The sequence below is a fragment of the Anabrus simplex genome, chromosome 1, assembly GCF_040414725.1.
Source record: "Anabrus simplex isolate iqAnaSimp1 chromosome 1, ASM4041472v1, whole genome shotgun sequence".
Taxonomy (NCBI): domain Eukaryota; kingdom Metazoa; phylum Arthropoda; class Insecta; order Orthoptera; family Tettigoniidae; genus Anabrus; species Anabrus simplex.
The window spans coordinates 107,923,849-107,949,506 of NC_090265.1; the positions used below are offsets into that span (position 1 = coordinate 107,923,849).

A 25,658-nucleotide genomic window follows, 5' to 3' on the forward strand; every position below is an offset into this window, starting at 1 on the left:
CATGATATGAAGACAAATTTGGAACTCAAGAGGAGAAATTGGGCAAACATTTATTTATAGAATGGGGAGTTAGGGATTGGAATAATTTAGACCTACAAAAGGGAAATGTTTGATAATACTTCGAGTTCTTTGAAACTGTTTAAGAAAACGCTGCGTAAACAACTGATATGGAATCTGCCACTTGGGCGACAGCCCTCAATGGATATGATTGATTGATTGATTGATTGATTGATTGATTGATTGATTGATTGATTGATTGATTGATTGATTGATTGATTGATTGATTGATTGATTGATTGATTGATTGATTGATATTTGAAAATTCGGCCCAGAAAAGGAGCTCTATAACGTGCCCGTTGTCCGCCTCCGTAGCGTAACGTTTAGTGTTGTTAGCTGCCGTCCTCGGGGGCCCGGGTTCGATTCCCGGTAGTCAGAAATTTATGAATGGCGGGAGGACTGGTATGTGGTTGAAATAGCACATGCAGCTCACCTCCATTGGGGATGTGCCTGAAAAGAGTTGTACCACCTCGGAATGTGGACATGTGTTTACTTACTTACTTACTTACTTACTTACTTACTTACTTACTTACTTACTTACTTACTTACTTACGTACCAGTTGATCAACAAGCAGAGGTCTCTTTCACTTGAGCATTCTTAAATAATCACAAACTCTACCAGGATTCCATCTTGCAACCTTAAATAGGGCTGATTGTATTACTACACAAGTTTTCATTCTGTACCTGGAGGGGACGGCGGGGCCTTCTAGACGGTAACACGGCCTCTCAAGCCAGGGAGATTTCATTCGATGAAGGAGAATGTGAGGGGATTGGTGGGCGTACCCTATACTAGGAACGGTCCTGGCATTCGCCTTAGTGCAGGAGAACGGAAATCCCCGGGAATACGTTCTCAGGATAGCTGATTGTGAGGACAAGCCCCTCTCCATCTCGCCAATGCTAAACTGTAGAGCACCGGGCGAGTTGGCCGTGCGCGTAGAGGCGAGCGGCTGTGAGCTTGCATCCGGGAGATAGTAGGTTCGAATCCCACTATCGGCAGCCCTGAAAATGGTTTTCCGTGGTTTCCCATTTTCACACCAGGCAAATGCTGGGGCTGTACCTTAATTAAGGCCACGGCCGCTTCCTTCCAACTCCTAGGCCTTTCCTATCCCATCGTCGCCATAAGACCTATCTGTGTCGGCGCGACGTAAAGCCCATAGCAAAAAAAAAAAAAAAAAAAAAAAAAAACTGTAGAGCTACGGTTTAGAAGCGGTCACCGATAAGCCGAAGCTCACTCGGTTGGTCAGTCGGAAGGCAGAGCTAAAGAGATACAGCTGGACCGTATCTCTTCCTTTTGTTCTCTTAAACAACAATCGTATCACATTAAAAGCAAGCATCTGAATCTATTCTGCTACACAGTTTGTCAACAACAATAACAAAAGCAACAACAATGAAGACTAAACCTGAAGTTTATTTAGATTTATGCTTTCACGGTCTATCATTATAGACATGTCTGCTTCCGTAGAGTAACGATTAGTGTTATTAACTGCCGTCCTCGTGGGCCCGGGTTCGATTCCTGGTACTGCCAGAAATTTAAGATTGGCAGGAGCGCTGGTATTCGGTTAAAATGGCACATGCAGCTCACCTCCATTGGGGGGTGTGCCTGAAAAGAGCTGCACCACCTGGGGATGAGGACACGGCTTTAGTTGTCCGACTGATTGGCTGAATGGTCAGCGTACTGGCCTTCGGTTCTTAGGGTCCCAGGTTCGATTCCCGTCTGTGTTGGGTACTGTAACTTTCATTGGTTAATTCTAATGGCTCGGGTGCTGGGTGTTTGTGCTGTCCCCAACATCCCTGCAACTCACACACCACACATAACACTATCCTTCACCACAATAACACGCAGTTACCTACATATGGTATATACCGCCCACGTTCATGGGAGGGTCTGCCTTACAAGGGCTGCACTCGGCTATAAATAGCCACACGAAATTAACTAATTATAGACATGATAATTAGCTTTTACTTTTTTGCCGTGTCAAGAAAACAAGGTGAAAATCTTTACGTTTTGCAGAGAAATAAATGTTCATGCCTATGAAGTTTATTATTTAAATAGCCGTTGTGTACCAGTCCTTGACGGTTAAGTATTCGTAGTGTCATGTACCGGATAGGAGTGTCTACAGAAGAAACTAAGCAGACCTCAGCTAATATTTTTGTTTACATCCAGCTGGATGATGTCAAGGCATTCGAGGCTGAGTTTTTAGCCCCTTCTCCCTATTTTCTGATTCTTTCACCCTCCTCTTTCGCCTCCTCCTCCTTTAATTTTTCGAGTGATCGGTCCTCCTCGTTCTTCTTCATTATCTTCCTGGTCTACTGGGTTAGTGACTAGGCGGTTTTGCAGCTTATAAAAACAACCACGACAACAACCACTACCGTAACCAGTTACTAACCATGATTACTGAATATTATTTCCATGTTAGGTATTATCACCGTTGATGGACTTTTCTCGGGCATGGAAAGCGTGCTTTAACATCCAAAAGCGAAATAACCATTACAGTTGCAAGGAAATATTTTGTATTTTATTTTATAAATCTGGATTTCATGCAAGTTTTGTGATCCATTTTGTGATAGGACTGGCTGTTTAATAAATACCTACATACTGTTACGAATAAAACTCCATCTGTTTCATCTCTAATTTATTTCAAGATGGCCTAATAAATTCACACACACATATTTGAACACAAGCAATTCTAACCAGTTATGAATGGCCACACTGATTACAAGTCTATTTACAAATCTCCCTGCCTTATGGAGCAGCAAGGGTCCAGCCCGGTCCTTTACATGGGACGCTAATCCTTACTTTCACTTTCCCCCAAGTCCAGTCATCTCCTACAGCCGCTGTGCGTAGACAGCTGGATTTGAACACAGTGCCCCTGGCTGTACAACACCGACGACTGTTTGTTGGTTCGGCTCCACAGGTGTACTTCACAGAGTCCAATGCAGTGAACGACTAAACAGCTAGTATTCAACAGCAGGACGATACTCACAACGGCGAACATTAACACGGGTCCATTTATCCTCACACTCAAGATAGCGCGTTTCCTCGCTGGTTAACGGCGATTTTCAGTCAACAAAATTACAAGAATACACAGTACAGCCTAACGCTCTGTCACCTCCAGTTACACACTCACTGGTCTCTCCCGACACCTTAGCAACAGCTCCTGGTTCAGACCTCGGTGAGCCAATAGCAAAAGACAACACCTCTGTCGCCCTCGACCCAGCCACCGAACCCCAACTCACTGAGTGTCACACTGACTCCACCTCGGAGCCCAAAACACTCCAACTCTGACTGTCCGCGGCTAGCCTCCCTTTTTATAGCTCGTGTGATTTGATCCAGAAATTTCTAGATGTCACTACAGGTAGAACATTCCCGTTGAATCTCCAAGGAACTCACAGGTAAGCCGGCCGCCGAGATCAATGCACGGAAAGGCCGGCCCCACCCCACAGGCCGGCAGGAGATTCCAGGTCGTCTGAGTCAGCACTCCTTCCTGGAAGTACTGAAAAGAACTACTAGGGTGCTGGCACGTAACATTATTAACGACCACCATTTCTAAATGGTTAAATATCGAAAAATCAGAATAGCCGTGTTTGAATGGAATATCTGAGGTGTATCCGTACTATATTTCAATTCTGTTGATCGTAAGTTCTGACGTGATTGAGCGAGAAGCATGCAGATACTGTTCGATGTTAGGCTATAATACGATTTTTCTTAAATAATTTCACAGATAATGCTTTTTCAGCTCAATATTATGAAATAAAACCAAGTCATATAACAGTCCCCTTTGAAAATGTTTGCGCAAAGTTTCATGCAAATCTGCCCAGCGGTTTAGACATGATTTTGTGTCAGAATATCGACAGACAGACGCCATTTCATTTTATTTAGAAATATAATGTTTATAGTAGTAATGCTATGGTTTTGAACTCCCATTAACTTCATCAATAGTTTTCATATACGTCGAGGTACCATAATTTTCTCCAGAAGGAGTTCTTCAACCGATAACAGGCTGACGTATTTCAGGACTTCAAATGCCACTGTGATCAAGACCACCAATTTGGTCTCAGGCGCCAGAGCTCGTTCCATCTGAGTTTCTGCTCGGCGAGAAATTTATTAACTGCTGGATTCTATAGGTTTCCGATCTGAAAGCGCAATACTGTATTTACAGTAATTTCTCTGAGGGATGCAGTCGAGGGCAGCACTGCGAAAGAGTACTGTACTTAACCGCGTGTTGGTAAAAATGAAATGTCGTATGACTTTTAGTGCCGGGATATCCCAGGACGGGTTCGGCTCGCCAAGTGCAGGTCTTTCTATTTGACTCCTGTAGGCGACCTGCGCGTCGTGATGAGGATGAAATGATGATGAAGACAACACATACACCCAGCCCCGTGTCATTGGAATTAACCAATTAAGGTTAAAATCCCCGACCCGGCCGGGAATCGAACCCGGGACCCTCTGAACCGAAGGCCAGTATACTGACCGTTCAGCCAACGAGTCGGACACCGCGTGTTGATGAAAGATATCAACCTAAAAGTTTGAAATGTTTCAACAATCCAGCGAACATTTCGATACGTTCTATTACATGGACAAAAATCTGTATTGAAGCAGCCGAATTACCAAACATCTAACACCCCCCTGTGGATCGGGGTGGTAGATTATATGCACGGTATCCCTTGCGTGTCATACGACGCGTCTGAAAGGTGGCATTCACCCTGTGGCTCTCAACATGCGCGAGTGGGTTGGTGACCACGTGACCTCTAACTGAGTCTAGCTTTATTTCCTCTTCCTTTCTTAGGCTCCACAGTTTCATTTTTCCTATCCCCCCGCCCCCCTCCCTTGTCAACACTTGTTCTCTTTCGATATCGACCGTATTAGGTTTACGGGATGTCGGACGTCGTTCATCTTCACGTTCTTCGTTCCCCTTCTCAGGTACTAATTTTCTTCTAAGACCCAAGTAAACACCACTGAAGGTTAGGGTTGTGAAGAACAAACGACAGCTCAGATAAATGTAGGCGATTCCATTTTAGTTTCTGTCCCTGAATTATGTCTCAGAAAGAGTATTTAGAGAATTAGAATGAAGAAGTGTAAAATTTTAAAAAGTCTGTTGCCAAGGTTGTAAATAAGTAAGTAGTTAGAACATTAAATGAATACGCCAATGCTCTTGCTCTTCTGATGAATACTCCAGCCTCGATTCGGTAGTTTTACCGGAACGCTTTTGGAATGAAATTTCCGGTACCTCGGTGACTCCCAAGTTCTTGAAAATAGTTAACCGAACGTAAAATATTAAAAATATTATTAAAATGTTCTTTCTTTCTTTCTTTCTTTCTTTCTTTCTTTCTTTCTTTCTTTCTTTCTTTTTTCTTTCTTCTTTCTTTTTAAATCCGTTTACCATCCAGGGTTGGTTTATCTCTCGGACTCGGCGAGAGATTCCATCTTTGCCGCCTCAAGGGAAATGTTCTGGAGCGTGAGATGTTAGGTCAGGGATACAGCCGGGGAGAAGGACCAGTACCTCGCCTCACCTGTTATGCTAAGCCGGGACCTTGTGGAGGGATGGGAGGATTAGAACGGATAGGCAAGGAAGAGGGAAGGAAGCGACCGTGGCCTTAATTTAGGTACAATCGCGATCACAAGAATTCCGGGGGGGAAATGAAACAGGTAACGTTTGGGCGAAGACTTTGGCCAACCCTGAGTATGAAAGAGAAGTAGACCTAACCAACGCAACGTCACATATTTTCGTTTTCCAGGAGGTGTGGCTTGCGAGGTTGCGCACTCAGAGGTCACTCCCAACACCATTTTTTCGGGAACTAATTAAGATGTTTCTATGGTGAAACATTCTGGCTATACTAGCTTTTCCTAATCAAGTAAAACAATTAATTAACTCTAATGTAATTGCGATGAAGTGTGCACGATGTAATCTCACCCAAATTGTTTGATTTAATTGTTTGATCAGCGCTGACAATAACTTCATAGGAACGGTTGTCCAAACGCCCATGCGTCTCTGATAATCATAATTATTTTAATGCCAGGTTATTTTTACTTTGGTTTTTGAGGATAAAGATTATTATTATTATTATTATTATTATTATTATTATTATTATTATTATTATTAGTAGTAGTAGTAGTAGTAGTAGTAGTAGTAGTATTTTACAGGGGGTATATTGACGAAAATAAAGGTCATTCTTTCTTACAGTGGCTGAGCGCGATGACATTTGTAAAAATGAAGTCATAGTCGAGACCGCTAACTTTTCAGCCAGACTTTGCACACAGGAATTACAAAGAAACTGTTGCCTTGAAGGAGCCGTGTGGTTCCTCCCTTCATTGTCGAGCCAGTGGGACGTGTGATCTGGCGGGGAAGCAATTACCTTCCCTTCCGCGCGTGTTTCGTTCATGCTAGATATCTTCGTACTGCGTTTTCTCCACCTCCCCTCACTCTTCAGATGTGTGCATGTGTTAACGGGTCTAATGGATGTGGCCAATGAGAGAGACTGTGTAAGCAGGTACTGGGTGGTTCTGAGGGCTGTACTGATTTCTTGCCTGAAATGAATATTTCTGGCCACGAGATACTAGAGATTTCGAGTGTACCATCACGGCATTTGCCTGGAGAAGAATGGGGAAACCATGGGAAACACTTCCAGTATGGCTGAGTTGGGGATTGACACCCCGCTCCCCTTTACTCAGTTGACCTCCCGAGCCTGAGTGGACGCCGTTCCAATCCTCGTACCATTTTTCAAATTTCGTGGCAGAGTCGGGAATCGAACTGGGGCACTTCTATACTATCACTTATTTGTAAAATCACTCCGCAACGTAGGCTGTCGGTATTGTCACAATAAGACCTTCATACGAACTTTAATCGAAACTGTATCCCTCAACTGTGCACTTTCGACTGACTAGTCGTGCGTGACTTAGGGCACTCTGTAATGGGCTGCTGGTAGAGAGAAAGGAGAAGAGAAAGGCAGATGGAGGGACATTTAAAATGACATCACAATGTAGTTAAGCTGGAGAGCGAGGATACTGCCGGCTCGTGACTACACCGGTCGTCAATTTCCTATAGAGACCTGACTCCAACAGCGGAGGATGAAATGTAAAGCCTCTCCAGTTGCCTCCTTCTCCAGGATTATACAGGCCTCCCTAACAAAGCGTACTGTCAGTTTACAAAAATATGCGTGACCATTTAAAACGGACCTGTCATTAGTATGATTCGCGTTTAAAAAACTCAGGCAACATTCAAAGTAGAATAATTATAAGAGTACTACAGTGCCAGAGAGGCTGCGTAATCGAGGTGGTAAAGACAAAAATGAGGGTTCGATTTGCTGTCAAGAAGTCGATAAATTTATAAGCGAGAATTCGTCCCTGTTCCGGCTAAAGGTCATATCAGACAATGTTCTTCCTATCTTTATTTTCCTTGAGACTGGTCACGCCTCCCAGCCACATATGGATATTTGGTCTCTAAGAACAATGTTCGTTGTGTTGATTTTCCTATGCTCCCGTGTAAAGGAGAATGAATCTTACCGTAACGCACTCTAGGAATGTATGTTTGCATGACGTATTTACGCACTCCTACAGAATAATGTATTTAAAGTTCATTTTCCTTTACACGCAAGCATAGGAAAATGAATACACCGAACAGCGACGAATTTATCTTTAATTAGCACACCATTCTACTACTACAACTAATACTAGTAATAATAATAATAATAATAATAATAATAATAATAATAATAATAATAATAATAATAATAATAATAATAATAATAATAATAATAATAATCTTCCTTTCTTCCTTTACCGCTTTTCCCACGTCGCGGATGCAAACTGCATGTGACACATGTAGACTTGGCCCTGTTTTACGGCCGGATGCCCTTCCTGATGCCAACCCTATGGGTGAGGATGTAATCACTATTGCGTATTTCTTTGGTAGTTGGTGGTGTGACGTGTTGTCTGATTATGAGGGGGGAGTGTTGGTACAAACACAAATACCCAGTCCCCGAGGCAGGTGAATTAATCAGACTCAATTAAAACCCTCAACTCGGCCAGGAATCGAAATCGGGACGCTCTGGACCGTAGGCCTCAACGCTAACCATGCATCCAAGGAGAGGGATTACTATTATTATTATTATTATTATTATTATTATTATTATTATTATCGTATAGCCTAGTCAGCCTGGTGACCATGATCGTTAAGGCGTCAAACCTCTATTACCCGACACCATGGTTAGTCGGTTCCACTCCACTCCCGCTGCCATCCTGACATGTTCTACCAAGTGCACTAGTTTAGCGCGGATTAAAAACATGGCTATCCTCACTGCTGCCATCATAACTACCTAGGCGCGGATTTTAAACAGCTGTCAAGATGACAGCGGCTATCTTGTCGGACCCTAACCTCACGTTTTGGACAAGAGAACGTCGCTAACCTCACTGCTCGCATCTTGACAGGGCCCAACCTCACTGCTTCCCTCTTCCTTGACTATCCCTTCTAATCTCCACACCTACGCTGTATAAGGTGTATAAGATAGGTTATACCCTTTTGTGTTAGTTTACTGTTAATCGTTAAGCTGTTCACATCGTGGAAGTAGAGAGTAGCAAGTGTCCAGTAGATTTAACTTGTATCTTTTAAAGAAGAATTTTTTACCAAAAGAAAAAGTCCGTCATGGAACAACGCATTTCTAGCTATATTTGCAAAGAGTGTGGAAAAGCATTTTGCCCGAGGCATCACAAGAGACGTCATGATATATCTTGTCGGTCAATTTTTCAATGCATATATTGTAGAAGAGAGTTTAAGAACGCTTACAACGCTCAACGTCACGAAGCCGCGTGTGATGTAGCTTCATGGAGAAGGAAATACAAGGAGTTCAACCGTATTCAAGCAAATACTGATTTATTTTTAAAAAGTACAACTCTGCAAGAGTGAGCTAAACTTGGACTTTCAAAATTTCCGAAGTGGCACTGTTCATCTCAGCGACTCCGAAAACTATGGATTCGTCATTATTTTAGATTATTTTTATACCTCATTCCCTCCTCGCCCCCCTCACAAAGGTGGCTGAATTTGGACACTATTTTCGATCATTTTTATGTCTCACTCCCCCGTACCCCCCCCCCACACCTCCACCACAAAGGAGGCTGTACTTTGACTTCAAAAAATCCGGATTGTTATTATTCATCTTAGCGACCCCGAAAATTATGGCTTCAACCCTATTTTCGATTACTTTTATATCTCATATCTCCCTCACCCTGCCACAAAGGTGGCTGAACTTGGACTACAAAAAAATCCAGATTGCCGTTATTCATCCCAGAATCCCCAAAAAGTATGGATTCGACCCCATTCTCGATTATTTGTATACTTCATTCCCGCCTCGGCCCCCATCCCAAAGATGGTTGAACTTAGACATTAAAAAAATCCGGTTTGACTATATTCTTCTCAGTGACCCCGTAAACTACGGATTCGACACTGTGTTCGATTATTTTTATATTTCACCACCTCATCCCCATCCCAAAGGGGGCTCATTTGAACTTTTAAAAAATAAGGAGTGTCACTATTCATTTCAGCAACCCCGAAAAGTATGGATTCGACACTATTTTCGATTATTTGTATATGTCACTCCCCCCTCGCCCCCACCCGATTGGGGGCTGAACTTGGACTTTAAAAAAATCCGGAGTGTCACTATTCATCTCAGCGACCCCTAAAAGTATAGACTCGACACTGTTTACGATATTTATATATCACTCCCCCCTCGCCCCCCCCCCCCATCCCAAAGGAGTGAAATTTAAAAAATCCGGAATATCACTAATAATCTCAGCGACCTCAATAAGTATAGATTCGACACTATTTTCGATTATTTTCATATCGATGGCTTTCTTTTAAAACCTCGCATGTCCAAATGTTCTTCCTGCCTATTATATCCCTTAAGACTGGCCACGCCTTCCGGTCATATATTTGTATGCAGTCCATCAGAATAATTTTCGCTGTGTTCATTTTCCTTTGCTAATGTCTAAAGGAAAATGGACCTTAACGTACCGTATTGTAGAGATGTTGATTGCATGGCAAATTTACACGCTCCTGCAGTATAATGTATTTAAGGTTCATTTTTCTTTACAAATAGGCAGAGGAAAATGACCATAACGAAAATTATTCTTTTGGCCTGCATATAAATATGGGGCTGGTAGGCGTGACCAGTCTTAAGGAATATAATGGATAGGAAGAGTATTCGGACTTACGAGGTTTTTAAAGAAAGCCATCGATATGTCACACCCTCGCTCTCCCACTCCTAAGGGTGCTTGGGCTGTCTTACCCCCACGCGGTTTGTCTCCTGATACTAAGTCATAAGTGTACCAAATTTGTTGAAATCGCTGCTGTGGTTTAGGAGGAGATGCAATATTTACATACGCACATACATACAATGACATTTATGTATAAGTTATTATTATCATTATTATTTTGATTATTATTCAAAATAATACATAAGCAGTGTAAGAGTCAGTTTATTTGGAAACAAGTGGGTTTTTTCTTACATGATTTTAACTTTTTCGGTGTATTACCCAGTATTCCGATTGTGTGTAACAGAACGTGGTGTAGCCTACCAAATGAGTGTTAATTTTCTGCCGCTCGTCAAATGAGAATTTTGTTCATATGCAAGTCAACATTTCTAGTCAAGCGGGTTGGGCAACTTGGTATTTTTTGTGGGGAGGGGTCCATGACTCTAACCACACGTACAAAGGGTTGAACTGAATTAAACATTCCAGACACCCCCTACCCCGAAAATAGTTTACTTGTCATTTCATCTCTAGTTGCCGTTAGGAGTAGTCACACGTTTTTTGGTATAGTGTCCCAGTATTCCCAGTATTTTTCTGTTGTGCTGTACTTATACTGGAGTTAATCTAGACAGAGAAAGCGAAACCGTGTGCGCTTTATAATGGATACTCGTATCGTAAATTATGGGAAAATAAACACGGTGTAGTGACGTAGCTTTTTCTCAAGGAGAAAATCTCCAAGTGCAAAGGGAAGCTTATGAGTCAGGATGGCGAAATAATCAGGGTTATCGACCACCAGTGTGTTCTGGACGAAGATAGCATAGATGTGAAAAAGCAATTTACAATGCAAAGAAGCGGGCCCGCGAGGACAGCGATACGCAAGTACGTCAGATTTACAATCAAGAGTTTCATTCATTACAGAACAGGGGCTATGAATTTGTCACTTGTTTGCCTCAGTATTCTAATGTATGAAGCTCGTTGTATAGAAACCAGGCACAGGGAATACAAAAAGAACCAAAGCAGCCAGGGGAAGTTGTTTTTTGTGAAAAAAAACTTAAAATGAGCGATGAGAGCAGTTTTCATTTGGTTCACGATGGTGTGCAGGATAGGAAATTATTTTTTCTGGGGTGAAAGGAAAATGATCTATGAAAGATAAAAACCAGTTTATTCACGGATGGAACTTTTAAAAGTTTTAGCATTCAGTTTACTCAGATATGATATAAATATACAATCCACGTAGACCTGGGAAGTACTATAGCAGAAACTAACGTCCCCATACTCTTTCCTCTTCTACCCAGCAAGGAGAATGAAACTATGTTTCAGATGATTTTAGAAGAAGTGCCGAACTGGGCTCCTGATACGATCAACACTGACTTTGAAGCAAGTGCTATTTCAGCTCTAGAAGAGGTGTTTCCTACCGTGAACAAAAATGGGTGTTATTTTCATTTTACTAAATACTTGTGGCGACAAGTTCAAGACGTTGGTTTGACAAATTTGTATAAAGAACATAGTGAAGTTAAGTCTTACATTCGCTGTGGGCTGCACTAGCATTTCTGAAGCCAGAAGACGTTGACGAACGGTGGATTTTTATCCAAGAGACAGCTTCATCAAACGAGAGGCAGATGAAATTCTTCAACTACTTCTGGAACAGTGGCTAGACAGTCCAACTGTGCAAAAAGAGTTGAGTTTGTATATAAATTTAAGCATTTTAATAAATAATGACTGGACTAACTTACTACTACATACAACAACCATAAAAGTATCAATCGTATTTTTGTAAATAATTACATGCTAACATTTTTACCAACGTGTGGAGCTGCTATCGTCGTCAACACAGAACGAACAACTCAGTGGAAGTGTGGAACCACAAGATTAATAACCAGCTTGGAAGACCGCACCCAAGAGTCACGGAGCTTATCAAGAATTTAAAGTTTGAAGCGGAGCATTCCAACCTAAAAATAATGAGAATGGAACTGCACATGGAAGGGGTTATAAGGAAGAAGAAGTACATGGCGCTAGATGAAAGAATCGCGAAAAACATAAAACGCAACGAGGGAAACGGCGAAATAAAACCGTTTTTGAAAACAATGCAATATGTACTGAAACTGGAGTAGTACTGAAGCTGTTGTGGAAAGTTGTAAATGTAGATTTTTAATTATTGACTGTAAATATAACATTTATTTTAGGTGATGGGAATGTTATATCGTCGCTGCCGGGACAAAACCTCCTATGTGAAATATTTTAGCTTGGAACTTTGGCCGGTAAGGTTCTGTCATCTAAGGTGCAATATTGTGTGAATAATGTCAAGGCATTCTCGCTCTTAATAATGTATGGGCTGCGGGTCAGTATATCTCCAAAAATATTATCACATAGGAGGTTTCGTCCCGGCAACGACGATATGTTAGGTTAATTTAGAATGACAAGGCCTGACGGTCGCTTTGTTAATTGCCAGAGTTGGTTTGTGAATAAATTAAAATAAATCTGGTAATAATTAAAGCAGCTTTATAAAGTACTTAAGAAGACTGTAGGTGCCTCTAGTGATGCATAGAACTGCTACAATCAACCTAGGTAAGCAGCGTGACATATATAAAATGATATATTCTTCCTCATTATATTCTCGCTTAAGCGCCTGTGAATTATGCCTGTACGCAATCTGGAATCATTATGTGTGTCAAATCCAAATCATCCCCAACGTATGGAGCTGCTATCGTCGTCAACACAAAATGAACAACTCAACTTGTCCGAACAACTTGTCCGCAATCTGGACTGTTCGCAATCAGGATGACACCGCCGAAAATGTAGCGACTTTAAACCACTAGGAAGAAAAAAAGACTAGATGCGAGTTCCGTAAAGAAAGTCGAAAGATATTGAATTGAATTGAAGCATATACTACTCGTGAGAAATTCATTTACATTTTACTGAATACGTGTTCCTGTTAAATTCTTGGCTGAATTACGGACCAAAGCATTCTACCCGGTTAGGCCTTAGGAATTATTCTTATTTACTTACCATTCCTGGACACAACCAGAGGAAGCTACCGGCTTTAGGGGCAAAGTCAGTTGGGGCAGGGTTTACCACTCTATCTTATTAATGGCCGATATTAGGGACGGTGGAAGTTTGACGCATTGGTAGAACGGTCTTTGGTTCAGAAGGTCCCGGGTTCGATTCCCCCTAAGCTGGAGATTTTATCCGTTTTTGGTGAATTCCTATGTATCGGGAACTATGTGTCTGTCATCATCTAAACACACATATCCATTTACATACATCATATTACCAACTAGCAATGAAACACGCAATAGTGAATACATCCGGTCACGTAGAGTTGGCGTCTGAAAGGGCATCCGACCGTAAAAAAGGGATCAATTCATATTCGAGTTGGCCCAATATAATTGCGGAAAACTCCAGGAAAGAACAATATTTTCATTTGAATCCATTATGCCTCGTTATTTAGAGATTTTACGTGAACAATACTCGAGCGCCATCTAGCTTAGACGGTAAAGCTGCACCCGGTTCACCCGGAAGGGTGTGGATGCAATACAATGTACAGGAAGTCGAGAAATAAAGCACTGCAACGTCTAAATCTGTGATAAATTCATTTCAGTTTTACCAAATATGAAATCCGGGTAAATTCTTGGCTGAACTATAGCTGAATGTATACCAAAGCATTCTACCCCGGTTAGGCCTTTGCAATCATTTATCTTCCACTCCTGGTGAAGACCTCGTCCCTCGTTAGGTAGTATGGCGTCAGAGTGGACGATTGCCTGCTCTGCATTTTCAACGTATTTTTGTATAATTATTTAGATGCTATTTTTATGCATCGACGGACATGGAAACACTTCATGGAGAACTGTTACGTTATCATTATTGTATTTTATAGTAACTTAGAAATTGATCCTATATGTTCTTGAAATCTGGTAAGCTTCATGTAAGAGACTAACTAAATTGTTGTAATATGACACTTATTTTGTAATACATGTTATGTAACTGTGACGCTAAATATCTTGCAACGTATTTATTTATTTATTTTTTATTTATTTATTTATTTATTTTTATTTATTTATTTATTTATTCATTTATTGTTGATAGAGAATACCATGTAAGAAGTTCGGCTCCTTAGCTAAATGGTTAGTGTGCTGGCCTTTGGTCACAGGGGTCCCAAGTTCGATTCCCGGCAAGGTCGGGAATTTTAACCGTCATTGGTTAATTCCGCTGGTCCGGGGGCTGGATGTATATGACGTCTTCATCGTCATTTCATCCTCATCACGACGCGCGCAGGTCACCTACGGGAGTAAAATCCAAAGACCTGTACCTGACAATCCGAACAAGTCCTCGGACACTCCCGGCACTAAAAGCCATACACCATTTCATTTACCATGTAAGAAACTATAAGTACCCTAGAATGTGAAAAAGTATAGCTCAATGATTCTGATTTTTGAGTGAAAATCGGAGGGGAAAATATCAACAAACTTCCGACAAGTCGATAAGTTAATTCTGTTTGTTGATATTCTGGGGGATCTTGAACAGCTGATTATTTATTCTAAATCTAAACTGAAAGTGAAAAGATGGGTGGGCATTTAACTGAACATCAATAAAACAAGAACCTGACTACAGCTTTGAATGGCACCACAACAATCAAAATTAACAACGAGAGAACTGGAACTGTCCAAAATTCCATCTTTTTGGGGTCGAAAATCCATCGTGAAGAACAATACGGATCTGAAATGAAGCATCGGAGAGCACTTGGCTGCAGTACAATGCTAAACTTGAATAAGATCTTGAAGAGTAAATCCACCTGCACTGCGATAATATCCAAAATATCCCGTACCGTAGTATTTCCCAGCACAACCTACATTTTTAAAGCTGTACTCTGAAGAAAACTGGCCGGTGGAAGAGATATACCTTTGAATTACGGTGCAGGAGGAAGCTCTTGTGTATTTTATGGACAGGAATAGTCGCTAACAGAGGCGTCTTCAACGTATCATACCTAGGATATCACTAGGACATAATTATCAATCAGTATATCGTCGCTGCCGGGACAAAACCTCCTATGTGTAATATTTTACCTTAGAACTTTGGCCGGTAAGGTTCTGTCATCTGTTGTGTGAATATTGTCAAGGCATTCTCGCTCTTCATAATGTATGTGCTGCGAGTTAGTATATCTCCAAAAATATTATCACATAGGAGGTTTTGTCCCGGCAACGACGATATCTCATATTTTGGTAGTATAATGGTGTTGGTTGCTTGGAAAAATCTATATGTTTGGAACAGTAAGTGGTGAACGAAGATCAGGCCACCCAAGAATACGCTGGTTTCACACCATCAAAACAGAAACCAAGATACCAATATAATATCTCAAAGAAGCTGTAAGGAAGAGAATAATCTTGCGAGCCCTGATCATGTTCCATAAAGTGTCAAAGAGTCGGCCTTGACTGAATGGATAAAACCGTCATCAGCAACATCATAATCATCAACATCATAGCTCAAGGAAATAATAACAGGAGGAATAAATCGTAACCTTAAACCTTGAAAAATAGTCCACAAACGTATCTTAAGGACATCATTCATAATCTGAATTCATTATCTGTGAGATTCTGGAAGTGTAATTGAATCTGAATGCATTTTTGAAGGATAACTTAGAACCTCCATCATTAGGGAGATGTGGAAAATTATTCTCTCCGTGACCTGATTCCACTAGCATGATGTAAACATTCATATTTCCTCAGTAAAGTTAATAGTTCTTATCTACTTCGCAGGAGCATTGAGAAGTGTCCAACTCACCATGGAGCGGCAACCCTTATGATGCCTGTCGATACTTAGGCAAAGCGGCTCTATGTAGCAGCAATAGTGAGTGCTATTAAGCAGCTTTTATCTCCTCCACGTGAATGATCCCAAAATGAAGGGCATTTGTCTCGAGCATTAGAAGCTATTGTTAGCCCAGGGGTTGTGTAATAAGTGCATTGTTACAACTCCTTCCCCCTACAACACGCCCCAACGCGGCCGATTTAAGTAGCTTTAGCCGTTTCAAATGCGGCTTGTTATATGGACGGGAATTACTCGCCGAACGGCTCTTAAGATTGTTTCGCATTCAAGTGTTTTACATCCTGCCGATGAAACAGTTTTCATCCCGATTCTTGATTGCTGTTCGGTGATAAATCCTCTAGTGATTTATTCAGGCCGTGTTTGGAGGATTCCAGACTAAAGCTTACGAAATATCCGAACATGAAAAAGTAATGTTATCTATACAGAGACAGTCTATCATTAATAAATATAACAAATATTTTACTTCCACAGATTTGTTAACGAAAAGACATAATAAACGTTGGGTATAAATGTACACGTGTACATCTAAACGCGGTACCTTATTTATCAGCTTATGTCTAAAGCCTGCTATACAGCAGAAAAGTATTTTAAAATATTACTTTTTTAGAGATCAGATCAGAGAGCAAGAAGGTAAATTGATCAAGTTTTTACTGTAGCACGTCCATATCCCGTGACGGGGTGTGACTGTGAAGATCCAAGATTTAATAGGACAGGTTTTTACTCGGGAAGAAAAAGTCACAAAGTACATAATTTTTCATCAGATTCTCCTAGTTTTTTGTGATATTGTGATATAAAGTACACCGAAATTAACAAATCTTAACGTCTCGCGGAGTTTCATATTTCACGTTATCACGGTGGAATAACAAATATGATGTAGTAATAGTATGAATATCCGTACCACTCATGTTTTGACGTGAAAATATATTTCTGAGAATTCTATACCAAATATTCTGAGTTACGTCCTAATTTCAGATCTATTTAATGATAGGATTTCCAGGAATATTATTTATTTAAATTTTTCACCTAATATGGATATATCAGAAAGTCAATATTACTCCAGTTCAGAACGTAATTTTAATAACGTTAATTGGACCACATAGTATATTATTATATTTACTTCTTTATTACATTTTTATACGTTCAGGATAAGTGGTAAATCATCCGGCACAGTTGTCATTGTACGGTACTTACGTTAAAGTACAAAACAGAGATTATTTATTAATATTTTACATCAAAAAAATTACATACATAAAAATTGAAAATATTTCTATTTGCTTTTCTTTGGTTTGTTTGTTTGTTTGTTTGTTTGTTTGTTTGTTTGTTTGTTTGTTTGTTTGTTTGTTTGTTTGTTTGTTTGTTTGTTTGTTCCGTATTCAATTCCACGTTCCACTGATCATAACCAAATATTAGAAAAACAAGTTTTAGTTATTTTTGGAGATTTGAGATTCATTTTTCAAAGTTGTCCCAGAATAAATGTTAAAAGCCAACATAATCCTCCTCGCATGTACAATAAATTTCCGAGGGGTCCCTATAGGACTCCAGCAATTATCGTTTTAGGCCTTCGAATGCACAATTTCCTAGAAAATTACATAACGGCTAACTTATTTATCACTAAAGCCTGACTGTACAACGAATATTTTAAGAAAATATTTTGAGAGAGTTCAGGTCAGAGATCAGTAAGAAATGAATCAGAATTCCATTGTAGTATGCCTCCCACAACGTGTTCCAATTGACGCTTGTGGATTATAATTAACGACAAACATGTGAAGATCCCATTTTTAACAAGACCCAGAAAATATTACCATGAAATATATCATACCTTAAATAGATTGGCCTCTGCATAAGAAAACCTGCCCAACAATTTCAAATCCCCCTCCGCCCCCCCCCCCCACACACACACTTACAGAAGTCATAAAGCTCGGTTAAGGAGGAGACAGAACTGGACTATTTGGATAGATTCTTCCAGAATTCGAACAGTTATCCTGTCTAATCCATAAAAAGTAATGACTTTCAAATGAAGTGATTTAATTTTAGTTTCTGAAATTATTTCATGTAACATGTCGCCGCTGCTGTGACGAAACCTCGAATGTAACAATGCTATTCATATCCCTTATTTTCCTTATTTCCCTTATTTCCCTGAAGGATGGTCACGCCTCCCAGCCACGTATTTAGATGCAAACCATCAGAACACTTTTCCTTGAGTTAATTTTCCTATGCGCGCGTGTAACAGAAAATGAACCTTACAGTACCATACCGTAGGAATGTATGTTTGCATGACATATTTACTAACACCTAGAGTACGATGCATTTAAGGTTTATTTTCCTTTACATGCCCGCATAGGTAAATGAACTCAACGAAAATTGTTCTGATGGTGTGCATCTCAATATGTGGCTGGGAGATGTGCCCATTATTAAGGGAAATAAGGGATAGGAAGAGCATTATCACATTCACGGTTTTGGAACAGCAGCAGCGAGGTCATATAACTTTAAAAGCATGTTCGAATTATGGACATGCTCAACAAAAAATAATTTTACAACTCCGTTTTTCAATTATTGCATTTGACAAATATGAAGGTGATATTGTAGACCCTGATTTGAAGTTAAATACATTTCGATTTTCAAATGGAAGGTACAATATCCACCACTTTCCTGTTTTGAATCTGAAAAAGCAATTGAAGGCTAATTATGTTTTGTTACACTGTTTATCAATTGTTCGAGATCGTGACCTGGAAGTAGAAGTAACTGATTTCATTTTTCATTCTACGGTTACAAAACACTTGTCTCTAGATTGAAATGCGCATACTATTTGCCTACCTGAGTGGGCGTGAGGTGTATGAGGCTGGCGAGGTGCTCTCTTTCGGGAGCTGACAGGTACTTCTGCTGCTTAAACCGTCGTTCTAATTCGTAAACCTGAAAGAAAAACACAGTTCACTAAGTTTTAATTCCTTTGACGGTGAAGAAATCTACAGTATATGAGTGAATCGATCAAATTAAAAGAACTTGCTTAAAGACAGTAAGATTGTGCATTCAAAATTCTTATGCAAGAATTAATTCCCTCGATCCTCTCCTTGGATATCACAATAATAATAATAATAATAATAATAATAATAATAATAATAATAATAATAATAATAATAATAATAATAATAATACGTATTTTTACAACTGGCTTTACGTCGGACCGATACAGATAGGTCTCATGGCGACGATGGGATAGGAAAGGGCTAGGAGCGGGAAGGAATTGGTCGTGGCCTTAACTACGGGGAACCAAATTCAGGACTGCCGACAGTGGGGTTCGAACCCACGAACTCCCGAAAGCAAACTAATAGCTGCACACCCCAAACCACATGCCCAAATTTCTCGGAAATAATAATGATATTGAAAAATATGAAATGGCGTATGGGTTTTAGTGCCGGGAGATTCCAGGACGGGTTCGGATCGCCAGGTGCAGGTCTTTTAATTTGCGACCTGCGCGTCGTGATGAGGATGAAATGATGATGAAGACAACACATACACCCAGTCCCCATGCCAGGGAAATTAACCAATGATGGTTAAAATTCCCGACCCTGCCGGAAATCGAATCCAGGACCCCTGTGACCAAACGCCAGCACGCTAACCATTTAGCCATGGAACCGATCTTAATGATAATAATAATATTAATAAATAACCTGCGGTGTGGGTACGGATACCGTACTCTATTGTACTTTAAGTGATTGCATTAGTATTCCAAGAGTTAGAACTTCACAAATTACCTAGATACCCAGACGACTGGTTTCTTGACTGGTCAGCGATGTGACCTACAGTTCAGAAGGCCCTAGGTTCGATTCCCGCTTGGAAAGAGAGTTTTAGACTCGTCTGGGTAACTCATCTGGCTCGGGGACTGGGTTTTGGTGTACAGATTTACATTTTCCTCTACATAAACTACATCACACTAACAACCACCACAGGAACATTCAATAGTGAATATCATCGTTGCGTCTAAGCAAACAGCTATGTGATAATTTTTTTTGTAGAAATACTGACCCGCAGCACATATGTCATAAAAAGCGAGAATACCTTGACAGTAATCGCACAACATTGAACTTTAGATGACAGAAACTTACCAGCCAAAGATATAAGTTAATATTTCACATAGAGATTTTTAAAGGCACACCGATGGTCTAGGGGTACCGTGCCTCTCTCTCACCCGGAGGCCCCGGATTTTTACCTGGATCTGAGGTCTGGTTCGAGGTTCACTCAGACAACTGAGTGATTACAATTGGGAAGCTGACTGGCGGTGAGATAGCAACATCTGTATTGAAAGCCAAGAATAACGGCTAAGAGGATTCGTCATGCTGACTACACGTCACCTCGTAATCTGCAAGCCTTCGGGCTGAGCAGCGGTCACTTGCTAGGCCGAAGCCCATCAAGAGATGCGCCATTGTGTAGATAGATTTGGCTTTAGGAAAGGTATCCTGCTGAACACTCGGCTTAATCCGCTTGCAGTGCCAAGCCCAAGTAATTAGTATTAGTATTAGTATTAGTATTAGTATTAGTATTAGTATTAGTATTAGTATTAGTATTAGTATTAGTATTAGTATTAGTATTAGTAATCTGGCGAACTATAGTTTTTCCCTCTTCGAAAATCCATCAACATTGGCCGTAATCGAACCTGTAATCTTTGGCATAGGAAACTAGCATTATCAGAATAACAATACAGAATAAAGACATAATGAATAATGGGAAATTTGTAAAACCATCTTGGTCTCTGTAGATGATAGAGAAAACTAGAACAACACGGAGCCTAGTATAAATAGCTGACCAAGAGACAGGTAGATAAAAGGAGTGGAAGAGTGTGTAAAGAGAAGAGGAGAAGACTGGGCAAAAATGAAGAGGGAGAAGTGGTGGGAAGAGAATGGGAGATGGAGAGGCTTATGTTCTAAGCAGACCTGACCAACAGCTGGATACTGCAGATGATGATGATGATGATGATGATGATGATGATGATGATGATGATGATGATGATGATGATGATGATGATGATTACCACCCTAGCAAGGGGCCCTGTAATTTCTATGCTCGTGTGAGAAAGCAAACATCAAAAAATGTGAAAATGGAAAATAGTACATTTAAATTAAATTAGGTGAAATATGCCTCAAAACAGAGTGAAATCCAGGGATGAGATAAATAATGATAATTAAATAATGGGTGTTATCTCATTGTAAAGTACTGTAGTCCTACTGCAGATAAGTGGTAGAGGGCCGTCTCCAGATCCCGAGATCCCGAAGTCAAACCTGGAAGAGGTATTCGGATTTTTGAAGGCGGAAAGCAATCCACTCGGCACTCCATGTCGTACGATGACGACATGTAAACGATCTCTTGGGACACATTTGATATAACAATAATGTTATTTATTGTACGTTCCACTAACTACTTTTACCTTTTCTGAGATGCCGAGGTGTCGGAATTTTGCCCGGTGGGTGTTTCTTTACGTGCCGGTAAATCTACCGACATGAGGCTAACTATTTGAACATCTTAAAATACCATCGGACTGAGCCAGGATCTAACCTGTCAACTTGAGCACAGAAAGCCAGCGTCTTAACCGTCTGAGACACTCAGCTGGCGGTCACACTTGGTGTTTACGCTGCAACATTTAAAAAAATCTCAGCCATTGGTCTACGACACCCAAATGACTTCTGATTTATCTATGTGGTATAGTAAAATAGACGTCCGTCTCCATGGCTAAATGGTTAGCATGCTGACCTCTTGTCCAAGGGGTCCCGGGTTAGATACCCGGTAGGGTCGGGGATTTTCTCTTACAATAGTTAATCCCTATGGCTCGGGGGCTGGGTATTTGTGACGTCTTAAGCATCATTTTTCATCTTCGATAAGACCTCATTCTTACAGACCCGCAGGTCGCCTGTACGGCGTCAACTCGAAAGACCTGCACCAGGCCTCTTAGGAGGCCACAACCCTTTATTATTATTATTATTATTATTATTATTATTATTATTATTATTATTATTATTATTATTATTATGACTATTATAGTAAAAGGGACGTCGAAAATGACACACATGCAACCCAAATGAACACCGTAGTTGAATGCCATATTATTATTATTATTATTATTATTATTATTATTATTATTATTATTATTATTATAAGTTAGTTTACAGGAGAGAGAAAAGATCAAGATTAAGGTGATTTCGGACAGGTCGTGACCACTTGTCAGCAAAACTAATATTAGTGTCTGATATTTACCAATGAGGAAATGCTTCTCAGCGCAGTATTTACCCTCTAATTGGTCGTTAAACAGTTGAGTTACTCGATCTTGCGTTTCTGTCTATCATCATTGTGAAATTCTCCATCTGAGTCACTCTAAAATGGTTCAGACTAATGAAAGTACTAACATAAAGCTGAGTTTAAGAAGTTTAAGAATTTTTCTTTGCCTAGAAGCGCTCAAGTAAAGCTTACGACCAGAGAACATCTAGTAGTAGCAAAGGAACTGATTTTTATCGAAAATGCACCTCCTTAAAACATCATCATCAGTTACAAAAGTTAAAATGACAGGAACGATATCGAAGTAAATGTCCTGGTTTGAATTACAATTTATAGTTAGAGTACATCGTCGCTGCGCCTGCGAAAACCGTTATGTGATAATGCATTGGGAGAAATACTGACCCGCAGCACATATGTTATGAAGAGCTAAAATGCTTGGAAATACTCACATAATATTGAACCTTAGGTGACAAATCCTTACCGGCCGATGTTCTATGCTGAAATGTTGCACATAGCGAGTTTCCGCAGGCGCAATGACGACATATGCTATGAATCAGCATGGCTTAGCTGTGTTGATACTGCTACACGGCTGAAAGCAACGGGAAACTACAGCCGTAACCACCTCCCGAGGACATGCAGCTCTCTCTGTATGAAAGATGTACTGATGATGGCTTCCTCCCGGGTAAAATATTCCGGAGGTAAACTAGTCCCCCATTCGGATCTCCGGGTGGGGACTACACGAGAGGGGGCGATCATCAGGAAGATGGATACTGACATTCTGCGAGTCGGAGCGTGGAATGTTAGGAGTTTGAATCGTTGTGGTAGGTTAGAGAATCTGAAAAGGGAAATGGATAGGCTAAAGTTAGATGTAGTTGGTATAAGTGAAGTACGTTGGCAGGAAGAACAGGATTTTTGGTCAGGCGACTACCGAATTATCAACACGAAATCAAACAGGGGTAATGCAGGAGTTGGTTTAATAATGAATAAGAAAATAGGGCAGCGGATAAGCTACTACGACCAGCATAGTGAAAGAATTATTGTCGCCAAGATAGACACCAAACCAATGCCCACCACAATAGTGCAGGTCTATATGCCTACTAGTTCAGCGGATGATGAAGAAATTGAAAGAATATATGAGGAGATAGAAGATTTAATACAATATGTCAAAGGTGACGAGAATCTAATTGTGATGGGAGACTGGAACGCAGTGGTAGGCCAAGGAAGAGAAGGTAGCACAGTAGGAGAATTTGGATTGGGACAAAGGAACGAAAGAGGAAGTCGGCTGGTTGAATTCTGCACTGACCATAATTTAGTCCTCGCCAATACTTGGTTCAAACACCACAAACGACGGCTGTATACGTGGACGAGACCTGGAGACACTGGAAGGTATCAAATAGACTTCATTATGATTAGGCAGAGATTCAGAAACCAGGTGTTGGATTGCAAAACTTTCCCAGGAGCAGACGTGGACTCTGACCACAACTTGTTGGTCATGAAATGCCATCTGAAGTTGAAGAAATTGAAGAAAGGAAAGAATGCAAAAAGATGGGATCTAGACAAGTTGAAAGAAAAGAGTGTGATGGATCGTTTCAAGGAACATGTTGCACAAGGACTAAATGAAAAGGCCGAAAGAAACACAGTAGAGGAAGAGTGGAGAGTCATGAAAAATGAAGTCAGTAGGGCTGCTGAAGAAATATTAGGAAAGAAGAAAAGATCAACTAAGAATCAGTGGATAACTCAGGAGATACTAGACCTGATTGATGAACGACGAAAATACAAAAATGCTAGAAATGAAGAGGGCATAAAAGAATACAGGCGATTAAAGAATCAAGTGGATAGAAAGTGCAAGGTAGCTAAGGAAGAATGGCTGAAGGAGAAGTGCAAGGATGTCGAAGGCTGTATGGTCCTGGGAAAGGTAGATGCTGCATACAGGAAAATCAAGGAAACCTTTGGAGAAAGGAAATCTAGGTGCATGAATATTAAGAGCTCAGATGGAAAGCCACTTCTAGGGAAAGAAGACAAGGCAGAAAGATGGCAGGAGCATATCCAACAGTTGTATCAAGGTAACGATGTAGATAATTTCGTTCTGGAACATGAAGAGGCTGTTGATGCTGATGAAATGGGAGACCCAATTTTGAGGTCAGAGTTTGACAGAGCTGTGAGTGACCTAAATAGGAACAAGGCACCTGGAATTGATGATATTCCCTCTGAATTACTGACTGCCTTAGGAGAAACCAGCATGGTAAGGTTATTTCATTTAGTGTGCAAGATGTATGAGACAGGAGAAGTCCCATCCGATTTTCGGCAGAATGTTGTTATACCTATTCCCAAGAAAGCCGGTGCTGACAGGTGTGAAAACTACCGCACTATTAGTTTAGTATCTCATGCCTGCAAAATTTTAACACGTATTATTTACAGAAGAATGGAAAAACAAGTTGAAGCTGAGTTGGGGGAAGATCAATTTGGCTTCAGAAGAAATGTAGGAACACGTGAAGCAATCCTGACTTTACGTCTGATCTTAGAGGATCGAATCAAGAAGGACAAGCCCACGTACATGGCATTCGTAGATCTAGAAAAGGCATTCGATAATGTTGATTGGACCAGGCTATTTATGATTCTGAAGATGATAGGGATCAGATACCGAGAACGAAGAATTATCTACAACCTGTATAAAAATCAGTCTGCAGTGATAAGAATCGAGGGCTTTGAAAAAGAAGCAGCAATCCAGAAAGGAGTGAGGCAAGGCTGCAGTTTGTCCCCTCTCCTTTTCAATGTTTACATAGAACAGGCAGTAAAGGAAATCAAAGAGAAATTTGGAAAGGGAATCACAGTCCAAGGAGAGGAAATCAAAACCTTGAGATTTGCCGATGATATTGTTATTTTATCTGAGACTGCAGAAGATCTCGAGAAGTTGCTGAATGGTATGGATGAAGTCTTAGGTAAGGAGTACAAGATGAAAATAAATAAGTCCAAAACAAAAGTAATGGAGTGCAGTCGAACGAAGGTAGGTGATATAGGAAATATTAGATTAGGAAACGAAGTCTTAAAGGAAGTAGATGAATATTGTTACTTGGGTAGTAAAATAACCAACGATGGCAGAAGTAAGGAGGACATAAAATGCAGACTAGCACAAGCAAGGAAGAGCTTTCTTAAGAAAAGAAATTTGCTCACTTCAAACATTGATATCGGAATTAGAAAGATGTTTTTGAAGACTTTTGTGTGGAGCGTGGCATTGTATGGAAGTGAAACATGGACGATAACTAGCTCAGAAAGAAAGAGAATA

General features: G+C 40.5%; 1 protein-coding gene across 1 annotated transcript in view; it reads right to left on the bottom strand.

Moving 5' to 3' along the window:
* LOC136862242 (homeobox protein Nkx-2.4) overlaps nt 1-25,658 on the bottom strand; it is a 315,747-nt gene that overhangs the window by 65,237 nt on the left and 224,852 nt on the right. The window contains exon 3 of the mRNA XM_067138871.2: nt 18,929-19,024. Coding sequence (XP_066994972.2) covers nt 18,929-19,024 — 96 coding nt within the window. The remainder of the gene's footprint in view (nt 1-18,928; nt 19,025-25,658) is intronic.